Source organism: Haematobia irritans, chromosome 5 (assembly GCF_050003625.1).
Source record: "Haematobia irritans isolate KBUSLIRL chromosome 5, ASM5000362v1, whole genome shotgun sequence".
Taxonomy (NCBI): domain Eukaryota; kingdom Metazoa; phylum Arthropoda; class Insecta; order Diptera; family Muscidae; genus Haematobia; species Haematobia irritans.
Genome location: NC_134401.1, coordinates 176298468 through 176312040, shown reverse-complemented (window position 1 = coordinate 176312040; position 13573 = coordinate 176298468). Strand labels below are relative to the sequence as shown.

Here is a 13573-nt window from a genome sequence, read left to right as displayed (position 1 = left end):
CTTTACGTATGTATATCTCCAATGTCAACATACACACAATCGAAATAAAAGTGAACGTTAAGATTTAAAAAGCAGATACTAAGACAATTTTACTATGTTGGGCCTTCTCAGTAAAAATTGAAGTGCAGAAATACTACTAAAGAAAATATGCTTTATCGCAAATTATCCAAAGCATTATTTAAAAAATGTTACCTTCTCTAAAATTAGTTATTCGAAAACTAAAGTCTGTGTAGAACAATACTGCTCTGCCCTAAAAAAACAAATTTATGGAATAACTCGAAGGAAAAAAGTCGGCGAATATTGAACCAGATTACAAAAGGATAAAAAAGGCTAGAAATGTAGCGTACCCATATTCGAATATCCTTTTATTAAAAACATTTGAACATATTTAGATTTGTATTGCCATTGATGATCTTTTTATATTTCTGCGAAAAATATTGCCTTTGGAGCTAATGACATGCTTGAAAAAAAAAAAAACTATTTACACACTGAAAAAACAGTGAACTCACCAGGAAGAAAACTTTTGATTAATTTTAGAAAATTTTGAATAGTTTTAGAAACAGCATTACAAGCGCTGGCATCACGCCGATATCACAAAAATAAGTAAATATTTTTCGACAAATTCAAGAAATTTTATTAGACATAAATAATTTTTTTTCACTTTTTAAAGAAAATTTTGCAGTTAGAAGGAAAAAATTGGAGTTCAAAATTGCAAGAATGTCTTTAGTGACATACGAAGTTCATGATGGACGCTGTTGTAGTAAAATTTACAAATTTAAAGAAATAATGAACTATTTTGTGAGAAGTACGAATTTAGTAAAACTTTTTACTTCATTTGTGTATAATTTTTTCCCGTCTTTTAGTTCATTTAACTAACGTACGCAAAAAATTATTAGAGTAAATGAAACTTTCTCCAAATATAATAATTTCATGAACTAAAATATAGTTAAATTGGCTTTAGTGAAATAGTGAGTTCACTTTTTTGAGTGCATTATCACTGAATTAATTAGGAATCCTCGCTGAAGTAAAGGTTGACTTGTCGGAAACAAAATTTTAGACCAATGAAATTTTGTTTTAAGGTGGGTATTAAGTTCGAGTTTAGCCGCTAAAATCGTCATTTTCACGATTACTTTTCTTTAATAATCCATTTTATAAAACATTAATTTTATAAAAAGTTGCTGTGGGCTATTTCCTGTCAAGATATAATAAAATTTGCATCAAAAAGGTATAATTTTATACGTTTTTACAGATTTATTGTTGATTTTGGCGGCTAAACACGAACTCATACCCACCTTTACTTTTAAAAATTTTCTTTGTGGCTTTACTCTAAACAAAAATTTCTTTGGCGTTTAACACTCAAAATGAGAAAAAATGTACACACAAGAAGTATACATATTATATTCGAGTTTCGTACAAAATACACACAAAGAAAATTTACTTTCCTCCGAACTAAATTTTAGACAAATGAAATTCCCCTTTCTTAAGGTATACTCTTTGAGAGTAATTAAACACGAATTTATGACAAACATTTCAACGATAGTATCTAAACTTTTTTCTTATTTTTCAAGAAAGTTTTTAGTGCCCCTTGTCTAAAAGTCCGTCTTGAAGATATTTTTGGAAATTGTTAACTCCAATTTATATTCAAATTATGAAACTTTTTTTCGTAAATTATAGAAGGTATTTGCGTAGTTTTTATCGCCATAAATTCATTAATAAATTTTCAAAAACATTTTATGAAAGATGTAAATAAAGTGTATACTTCACACACAAAAAAATCAGAGAAATTATACTATCAAAAAAATAATTGAAAGCCAATTAAAAATTTATTAAAAAAATTAATTTATACTGTTCATTTCATCCCTGCCAACATTTTTTGAATTTGGGGACGCTTCTGAGAATCCCCACTACGTTGAAAACAGTCGTATACGATATCCAAAACTCCTCGGAAAAGCGCCGTCACTATTGAGGAGTTGTACCACGCCAAGTTACTACAAAAAAGTATCGCATGAGTGCAATTATTAGGTGCCCTTCTGGATACATTTAGAAGGACGCCAATAAGAGCCCCTTCAAACAATCAGACAAAGTGCATTTTATGATAGTTGTAAAAGAATCATTGTGGTCAAGCAAAACACGATTGTTTAGATGTTTATTAATTTTATTAAACATTTTATTTTATTAAACATATTTTTATGCATTAATAAAAGATTGATGTTGAGTTACAAGTTGCAAGTTACATGTTGGAGCGTCTATCAGCCAGTGCTATTATTCCCAATGGAGGCACGGTGTCTGGAAAAATATTTGAAAAACTATCACTTTATTCCATTTGGAAAGTCAAAAATTGTTCACCAATATATGTACCTTTCACAATTTTAAGCTAAATAACTATGTTTTCAGCACTTCATTATCGTTTTTATTTAAACAAATTATAAGAAGCTAGTTGTGCTTGGTGTTTCACAAAATATAAAATGACTCTTGTAACAATAGTGATGGCAAAATACTATCACAGTTGGCGATTGTTGCAGTGTCACATACGAGTCTGTGGTAGCGATGAGGATGAAATGGAACTTTGAAATGTTGGCAGGGATTTGTGATTGATGTTTGTTTCAATTAAAAAATTATTGAATCAATTAAATTTTTCATTGAATATTTTTTTAAACTCAATTAAGACTTTAATTGGAAAAATTTTCGTAAAATATTTTCTGTGTTATTGACATTTGCCAAGTTCTACGATCTAGAGCACAAATTCAAGAAAAATGGCGATCAATTTATATCGTGAATATACCAAAAACTCTCAGAAGTGGACAATTTCCGTGAGAAATTTGATATAATATCACATTAAAGTTAGACTTTTGTAATTGTACTCCTTTCAATTAAAGACACGCAAAAAATGGCACACGGGTATATTTCTCCTAAAATTTCATACGATGGTCAACAAAACAATTTAGTTATTAAAAAATGTTTATTTTTGCCGTAACTAAAAAAACTGTTTATTCTAATATGTTAGAATATATTATGTTTGGACATCACATTTCCGTAAATATAATATCTCTGGATGCCAAGTTCTACGATCTAGAGCACAAATTCAAGAAAAATGGCGATCAATTTATATCGTGAATATACCAAAAACTCTCAGAAGTGGACAATTTCCGTGAGAAATTTGATATAATATCACATTAAAGTTAGACTTTTGTAATTGTACTTTCAATTAAAGACACGCAAAAAATGGCACACGGGTATATTTCTCCTAAAATTTCATACGATGGTCAACAAAAAAATTTAGTTATTAAAAAATGTTTATTTTTGCCGTAACTAAAAAAAACTTTATTCTAATATGTTAGAATATATTATGTTTGGACATCACATTTCCGTAAATATAATATCTCTGGATGCAAACATATATTAATTCGGATTTTTTTATTTACACAAAATTTTTTACACTTCTCTACAAATTCTCTACAATTAAAATTTAAATCGGCTAACGCCCTGGAACGAAACACAATGTTAGTAAAAAAATATGGGTTAAACTTAAAGCCATTTTTATTCAATTTGGTAAAAGTGCATTTATGATTTATCGGACGATACATATGTATTAGAGGTATACATAGGTCAATTTGGGGCAGTTTTTGCTGCTTAGCAATGCCGATTTTATAAGGATATGGACCAGATCTCGCCAAGATAGGTGGCCAATTGTGGGTTTTGAAGCAATATTTGGCCGAATCGAGCGACATTTACACAAGTCGGGGCCTTATCTAAATCTCAACCGTTCTGTAAAAACTCTAGTATTACAGTGCGTAGGATTTGACTACAATTTGGATAAATCCTCACAGAATTTTGTGTAAAATGTGGGTATTTTGGTCATATTTGCTGGAAGAAGCTTTGAAACACTCAGAAATGTCACCAGCATTACTGAGATGGGATAATCCACCGCTGAAAAACTTTTTGGTATTTGGTCGAAACTGGGTTTGAACCTTCAATCCTGTGTATACGAGGCAGGCATGCTAACCATTGCATCACGGTGGCTCCCTAAATATTCTACCTGATTTCCCTAAATGAAGCGAACATATGTATGGGACTATATGGAAATATTAACCGATTTAAACCAAATTTGGCACATATCGCTAAAATGTTAATAATTAGGGTGAAACTTCCATATAAGCGTATTTCGGGCGGAAGATATATGGGAGCTATATCTAAATGTGAATCGATCTTGACCAAATTTGACCTGCATAGCAAAAAATCAATGGTCACGATCTAAAATGTTATGGTATTGGTCAAAAATGTTTTTTTTTCCAGTTTAAAGAACAGGGTCCCAACCTAAAATGTTTTAATCTTTAAGGTGAGTATTAAGTTCGAGTTTAGCCGCTAATTTTCACTAAAGTGAAAACTAAATCAGTAAAAACAAGTCATAAAATTATACATATTTGTTGTAGATTTCATTATAACTTGATGGGGAATATCCCAAAGCAAATTTTCACAAAGTTTGTATTCCTTAAAATGGATTATTAAAGAAAAGTAATCGTGAAAAAATGACGATTTTAGCGGCTAAAGGTAAGTACTATGTTCGCTTTTCGCGTTGAAATTTTCGTGGTTACTTTATTAAAACAGTTCAATATAAAGCAGACAAATTAACTCAATTAATGCGTAGTTTCTTGTTCCTCTAGATTTCGGCAAGACTTTACAGGAATAAGTTTGTTTTCATTTATAATTTTGGTTATTTAAGGAAAAGTAATCGCGAAAATAAAGTGGTTTTCAACTCGAAAACCGAACATAGTACCTACCCTAAACTCGAACTTAATACCCACCTTTATGAAAAAACTTTTTTCGTCGTCGCAAAAAGGACACCACTTGAAAAAGAAAACACAAAATTAACTTTATTTATTTGTTTTTATTTATTTATAAACGAATTCATTGTTTATTTGTATTTATAATGTCGTGCAAGCAAACATCACATATTTATATACGCTCTATTTTGGTTCAATTTCAACAATTCCATATTTACTTCGTGTCCATTAAATGTACCAACGCAGACATCATGTAACTGCAAATAAAAATAAATTATATCATATATCAAAATGCAGAACAAAAACAGGTACATTTTCTTCAATTACACTTTCCTTTTTTGTCTTCGCACCGCAAAATCTACTCAGAATTTCATTTTTTCTCACAAAAAATACATACGTTTATTCAAAACAAAAGTATATACACCAATACACATTGAAAGACGAGTTGTCTTTTCTGAGGAAAGAGTTTTAAATGAGCGAAGTTTTCTTTGACTCAAAAAATCTCTTTAAAAGCAAATAAAAAAAATGGAGACAATCAGCCCGAAAATTCGAGCTTATTTGCTCATAAAGAAAATAATTTGTAACAAATTTCGTTCAGGAGGAAAGAATTTTTTCTTTGGGTGCAGACAACACAGCCATTGAATAAAGACCTATTCAGTTCAACTTCACTTTAAAGTGCTAGATTTTTGTTCCTACACCAATTAAAATTAAGGACGGCAAAAAATATGTTGCCTTGATGTTACACCACTTTGCATTTTCGCCCAAATGATTGTGACATTCGAAAGTTATTGCTAATTCATAATATTGTGAGGGATACAGGACCAAAAAGCAATGACAGTGTTCTTCATATCTTGCAAACCATTTCGGGAATGTTGCACCTTTTTACCAATCGAAATCGCCATAAAACATTTGGGAAGCGGTATGCTATTTTGGGACGTCTTCGTAATTCTGCCAAAAGTTTAAGTTTTTCACAAAAAAAGTATACATTTCAAATATTTTTGTTGTGCTTACGAAATAGTGGTGGTTTCACTTTTTTGTTTGAATGAAGATATTCCCAGAACTATATAAGATACTAGAATTAGATATATGATGAATTATTCATATCTCTATCCTTTGCAATTATAACGCATTTGGGAAATTAAATTGATTGCGTAAAACATCACTGTGTAAAGGTGATAGGTATTGGATGTGAAAGAGATATTGTTGTGAAAATAAGCATATATTTATGAAGGACATATATATGTATGTAAGCTGGGCTATAAATTACAAGCCCGCGACTGCTGAATGGACTTCTTTTAAGCAAATGAAAAACAATTTTCAATGTTATTGCATTGTGACCGGTAAAGTTGGTAAGCAATCAAATAACGTTTCCTTTTCGCTGTAAGGAATTCTGTTTGGAAGAAAAGTATATACTTTTTGTGATAAACGTTGATTCTTTAACAGGATGTAAAAAGAATTTAATTAAGACAAACTCCAAAAAATGATTTCTGGCTAATTGCATCTTCCCTCACATCTTTCTCACTTCCACAAGTTTTTTTAGTTCTTACACTCAAAAAAAAAAGTTTACTTGGATCCGAAGATTTTGACCTTCTCTTAAGGATTTTGGTATTGATTCCGTGCCAAAGATGCGGCTTCTTTAAAATAAAGGCATATTTAGCGACCTATATTGCCTTGAATCTAGGATCAATAAAATTAAAATTAGATTCAGATCTCATTTATCGAATTTTCATTTTATTTTCGTGGTATATTTATAAAGCTATTCACGTACAAACAAATGCCTGTTTAAAAATCCAAATTATAGCGGATACCTCAAAGTAAAAATGTTTTCTTAATTCCAAAAAAACTTTAAACCAAAGATGCTAAATCCTCAAAATAAGTCTTAGCATATATTTGAAGCTTTTTTATCTTAAATCTAATGATTCAATATATCAGTTAATTTAAGGAAGATTTCTTCTTTAAATCAAAAATGTGTTTCTTTATTTTAAGGAAAATTAGTCTTAATTCAATAGACATGGGACTTTAACGGAGGGACGCCAATTTACAAAATTTGTGTCTAAATTTAATGAAAAAATTTTTGAAGCAAAGATTATAAACTTTATTTTAATTAAAATTGCATTATTTTAAGGAAATTTGTCCTTAATATTTTGTAAATTTCGCATCCTAAAATTTAGGTTGCGTAATCTTTAATATTACGTAAATATTTTTTTAGTGTTGTTGGCAGCTATAGATATATGAAAACAAATATAACAATACAGGTGACGCATACAACGCTGAGAATATTTACAAAAGCTAAAAGAAGTAAGCGAAGAATATTCTTAAGAGAGTACAGAAAAGCATTTATAAATGTCTATGAAAAAAAATTATTCTCCAATTTGTTGGTTTCTTAAACGTATTTGATGTTCGAGATTATTAATAAAACTATATTAATATCGGGATTAGATCCATAATTATAATTTAATCAATTTGTCAATGCACAAATAAAAGAAGTTACAGATCATTAATAGACGTTTAACAAACGACATACAATTTTTTCGTTCAAATTCCAAAATATTTGTTGAGGCATAAACGAAACATTCAACAACAAATATTTTGTAATGTTTGATGCTCAACAAATTACTTACAAATTAGATTGTTGAGAACGCAAATTATTTGTTTCTGATGGTTAAGCTTGTTAACAACTTAGTTGTAGTAATAATAATGTCTTTATTAGTTTTAAATTCGTACTCCCCTAGAAGAAATTCCATAGTAAAATTCCATAGTTTGGCCTATTTAATAAAATAGTTCTTCACTTTATTTCTGAGTGTAGTAAGGTACAGTTTTTGAGGATCTTTAATTTGCGTTAAATTTAAAATTTTGGCAAATAAGACAATCTATATCAAACCTCTTTTGGAATCTTCCACAATAGAATTTCATATGTTATGATTTTATTTAAATGTCGGCATTAAGTTCGAGTTTAGCCGCTAGGTTCAAAATGATGACTCCACTTTTTCAACATTTTGCAAAAAAAAATAATATATGATTGAATAAGTTGTTTGGCAGATATGGAGAACGGTAAAAGATAATTGCACACGTACGCGAACCTTTTTCTAGAGCTTTACAAGTTCTATCCAGCAAAAAAAAAATCATCGAAATCTGTTCAAAATTGCGGTGTTAAAGCTAAAATAAAATTTCATACCCCCGAGGTGACCAACTTTCAACAGGTCAGTACGTGTACCCACAAGTTTGCAAACTTAGAGAAAACATAAAGAAAAATTATGTTGAATCTTTATCCATTCAAAAGTTGCAGAAAAAGCGATTTGGAACCACTGTGCGGCGGCGGCTTGACGGCTAAGCCGATATAAATTCGTCTATTCAGCGGCGCACAATTATCCATTATAAAATCAATTTGGCGTCGACTGCCAAAACTTGGCCCTAATTGATTGTAGGTGAAAAGTTAATAATTTTGGCAAAAAATATAACAAATTATTAATATACGATATATATGATATGATTAATTGGCGGATAAAATTGTGTCGAGGTGTCGGCGTCGACTGCCAAAACTGGTCGCCGGCACGACTCGGCGGCTTCATTCTCTGATAGTATTTATGTTGAGTGCAAGTAGAATATGACAAATGTTGAGCGATTGATTTATTTTTCATACATTGCCAATCACTCACGCAATAACTCACTACGACACTCTTCGTTTCCCTTCTCATATAAAGATGTCACTATTTTATTCCATGAACCAGAAATTTTAATAGCCTTTTAACGTTCTATGTTGTACTAGGATTCCTAAAGCATCGAAACAATATGCTGAACGGTAAACCAGGCGATTCGGCAACAACATTTTCAACTCCAACAACCGATGGCTCAGACAAAACTATAAAGTCGATTTTATGCCACCCAAAATTCAAAACGAACAATAGGGATGATGTGATGAAAGTAGTGGAAGCTAACAAGAATATTTGCCCTGATATGACAATTGCAGAATATGAGAATATAAAGGACGTGGCACAGGAGACAAGTAATCAACAGCTACACTTTGATAAAATGTCCTTGCATTCAGTAAGCTCTGAGGATGTATCGACGTCTAAATATGTACGATGCTGCAGCGCTGCAGCACGCAATCCAGCCATAAAGACCGGGCGACGCATTCAACTGATGCAGGTAATTTACTTTAATGAAAACAAGATGAATCCATTAAAAATTGTTTATTACAATCGGTTGAACACACCGATAGAACAATTATCGACTCAAGCATATATATTTTCAGAATATATATTTCAATTGAATGTAATGCACATATTATTTCACCCATAATAATTTTTTAAGCCAAAATAATTAATTCATTTCTCTATTGTTTAAATAAATCTTTTAATATATTTGTATTGCTCTCCGCTATTTTATTATTTTTGCCCTATTTGTTTTGGTGCCACAAGAAGAATACACAACTAAATGAGTAAATTCAATAATATTTAGATTTAAACATTTCAAAATTTTAGATGCCTCGATCATGTGCCACCCGCATATCATAATGAATGTACGCACATTTATCCACAACAAAATATGCTTCTCAAGTAGAGCACCATTTGCTCTCATTTCATTTTCTCACTGGGTTATGTTGATATCGTTATCCAGTGTTGCCAGGTTAGGGGTTTACCCCCCAAATTTAGGGGTTTTTTCACGTTTAGGGGGATTTTTAGGGGTAAAATTTATTTGGGGGGATTTTTGGGGGTACAAAATTCTTTCAGACCTTATAAAGTGGAGCAATTCTCAAGCAAATTCGGAACAATTCTAGCATGAGTTATGAGAAAAAAGATGCGGAAAGTCAACAAGAAGATCCTAAATACAAACAAGTATCCAATAGCATATTATAACCTAACCTAATATTTGACAAAATTAAAAACAATCGTATTTTAACTTAGCAGCTGAAATCTTTTCAAGAGCAAGCTCGCTTTTTAAATTGATATACATATTGTATTATTACATCCATAGAAAAAATAATTTCCTCAGGGATGAAATTTTAAACAAACGAAAATCTCTTTTGTTTTATTTTCTTATTTAGCAAATTTTATTTTTTATTTACTTCAAACGAAAAAAAAATTAGCATCAAAAGAAAACTTAGTTTTTCTAAAATTTCGTTTCTCAGGAAAGAACTCTTCTTTCAGGATATATATTTGTGTTAAATTTAATTTTTAAAGTGTATCACTACAGGATTTTTTTTCACGTAATTTTGGTACCACTTTTTGTACTTTTATATTCTGAAATTTTTTGGGGGTTTTTGAAAAAAGCTTAGACCAATTTAGGGGTTTTTTTTCTTAAGATTTGGGGGGAAGAATCAAAAATCACCTGGCAACACTGTCGTTATCTATCGTTATCTATCTCTGTCTCTCGCTCTAAAGATATATATTTCTAAACTAACATATGTTTGCATCCAGACACATTTTATTTAAGAAAATGAGATGTTCCACACATAACATGTTCCAACATATATGTCACAAACAGGTTATACTTTTTTATGAACATCATATGTTTGCACTTAAAATGTTAATTAAAAATAATATGTTACAAATTTAAGTTCTATATAATATTCACGCCGAAACATATTTGCGCAGTCATGTGATTCAATTTCTTTTTGGATATCGAGAATTTCTGTACAAATCAATGACTTTGCTTTAAAAAACGTGTGGATTTACAGAATTTCATATTCTTTTACAAAATATGGTATTTTATCAATAGAAGAAAGGAAAGAAATCAATTTAAAGGTAACAAAAAAATCATTCCTTAGTAGAAGAAAAAGTGCAGAGTGCTGCGATCATTGGATCATTGATCCAATTACTTACCAATTGGAATTGTTTATGTTTAAATGATTTGGAATATATTTTATTAAGGACAAATTTCTTTAAAATAAAGTAGTTTATTAAAAGAAAGTTAAAAATTGCGTTAAACATGTTAAAGTCGTATTTCAATGGCATATAACTTTAAGGAAAATTTTTTCCTCAAGTAAACAAAAAATCATTTTTTATTTAAAGACATGTATTATATACATTAATTGAGATATTGAACCTTGGGACTAAATTTAAGAAAGCTTCAAATATAGACTTGCAATTTTTACATCTTTGGTTTGATTGTTTTTATAATTTATAAGAAAATAATTTGTACTTTGAAGTTTACTGTAATAATATGAAGATTAGCTGAATTTTCTTTATAAATTAAAATGAGATATCGCAATTTTAATTTTATAGAGCCTAGATTGATAGCTACACGGACGAAAAGACTGTTTTTCACAGACTTGGTTGAAAAATTATATGTTTGGAACTCAATTTTTTTAACACAATATTTTTGAGTGCAAGTTAATGAACTAGCGTAACATGTCTGGGATATAATTTTTTTGCAAATATTATATATTTGGATGCAAACATATATTAATTTAGAAATAACCTGTAAACATATATAGAGAGTATGCTGCAGGTAAAAGAATGGATGTAACCAATTGGCGTCTTAAAAGCATATGAAAACAAGAGAATGTCATTAATTTTTTCTATCAGTGTATGCCTAAGGTGAAACATAATATATTTGAACAATACAAACAATATTTGGAACAATCCTGAAAATATATATGCTTGAAGCAGAATGTAGATAGAAAATTATTTTAACAACAACCGAATATAATTTAATTTAATTTTTGCACGATGTAGTTAATTCTTCACATAAACAGTTCATTTTTTCTGTGTGGAAAGCAAAAACAATAGAAAAAATGTTGGAATTGGACGAGGTTTACATAAATAACATTTATTTTTAGTATTTATTAACAAGAATTATTTCCAAATTTATCGGGCCCAATATCTTTTATTTTTGGTTTAATTTGTGGTACAAGACTCGAATACGACAAGTATGAACCTATCGTCGGAAAAAAGCATGTCCAGTTTTAAAGATTTTGTGTTTACACTAATGCTTTTGGTATTTATAACGAGCCAAAGAAGCAGATAATTGGAGTAAGGACACATTTAAGACACAATTCTATTTAAAATATGAGTTTTGCGCACTTGATTCTAGGAAACAAATTTTAAATTATTAATTTGTTCAGTTTTTTTCTCGATTAATTAATTTCCAAATTCAGACTCTCAAGTAGAAATTATACTATATTTCAAGTAAAAAACGACTTTAAAATAAAGTGTTTTAAACGCCTTTTAGCTTTATAGTCAAGTTTATTGACTTTTGGACAAGGAAAAAACTTTATATGAGAGAAATGCGTCTTCTATGTTAAGCAAAATTCGCATTCGCATTTTAAGGATATGAAATCTTTGGCCTCACGACAATATTTTTTTCAGTGTAAGTGTGCAACTCACTGTTTCTAATGTTCCATCTTCTTTCTCTATTAATTTTGACGGAAAGTTCCATACATTTTTTCGTTTAAAAGAAACCTTCTTTTGTACCTGGAACTACAGTGGAAAAAAAAGCATGCCCAGTTCCAAAGACTTTGTCTTTACTTTAAAAGTTTTGGTATTGATTCCGAGCCAAAGAAGCGGAGAATACAAGTAAGGATACTTTTAAGGCACAATTCTCTTTTACATTTGGGTTTTGTGTACTTGCTTCTAGAAAGCAAATTTTAATTTTTCGCTTTTTCAACTTTTTTTCTTCATATGCTATCAAAGCCTTTAAAAACGAGTTAACGACAACCTTTTTTTCTAAATTAAGACTCGATTTCCAGTAGAAATTATGCTATGTTTCAAGTAAAAAACGTCTTTAAAATAAAGTGTTGAAAAACATGTTCTATATTTAAACGATTTTTTGCTTTGTAGTCAAGATGCAAAAAGATAACAAATTTAAAGACAATTTCATTAAATTTAAAGAATTTTTCTGAATTATTAAAGTCAAGTTAACCTTAGCCCAAACATTTTTTCTTTCATGTTATGATACGCATTTTTAAGTCAAATATTTTAAAGACATGAAATCTTTGAACTCACGACAATATTTTTTTTCAGTGTAGGTGCCTTTGAGTATCTCCCTAATTTGTTTTCAGTTCCTGTTTCCCAGTTTGGTCAGGCCCAGAATCCGGTCTCCTTTCGTATATTTTCTATTGCTTTCAATATGACAGTTTCCCCGCTTTATATTGGCCGTTTTGTTCACATCCTAGAATAGTCTTAATTTTGTTCCGAATATTATCCAGTCAGAGTGGTCTATTCACTTTTACCTATGGCACTGAAAATGTATATTTGATGAGACGTGACTTTTCTTATGTATTTTGAACTGCTGAATTCGAAATTAGAGGTGTGCGCGTGAGTGAAATTTCACTTACACTCACGCACATTCACGAAGTCAAATATTTATTCACGCACGCTCACGCACGATAAGTGTCGTAGCCACTCCCAGTCACGCACATTCACGAAATGAAAAGCAGTAATCACGCACGCTCACGCACGAAGTACTTTTACAGACTCACGCTCACGCACGATTCACGACAATTCACGTGACTCACGACAAATTCACGAGACTCATGACATTTTCCCATCGGGAATGAGCAAGGGTAATAAAATGCATAAATAAAATATAGTTCGACAACTAAATCCATTTCAGTTAACATACGAGTAAGAATTAAATCTTGATTTTTTTCGTGAGCGTGATTTTGCAAAAATTTTATTCACGCACATTCACGAACCGATTTTATTACTCACGCACACTCACGCACGACATATTTGTTTTAGTCCCATTCACGCACATTCACGAGAGTTGCTTCAGATTTTATTCACGACTCACGTGATTCACGCGTGAATCACGCGTGTCACGATAATTTCGTGTCACGCGCACACCTC

The 13573-nt window shown here is 30.5% G+C and overlaps 1 protein-coding gene across 1 annotated transcript in view; it reads left to right on the top strand.

Annotated features, from left to right (window-relative positions):
• Positions 1 to 8537: 8537 nt before the first annotated feature.
• The window catches only part of LOC142240526 (uncharacterized), a 31361-nt gene continuing 26325 nt past the window's right edge, over positions 8538 to 13573 (top strand). The window contains exon 1 of the mRNA XM_075312228.1: positions 8538 to 8927. Within this exon, the coding sequence (XP_075168343.1) occupies positions 8571 to 8927 (357 nt within the window). The 5' untranslated portion in view covers positions 8538 to 8570. The remainder of the gene's footprint in view (positions 8928 to 13573) is intronic.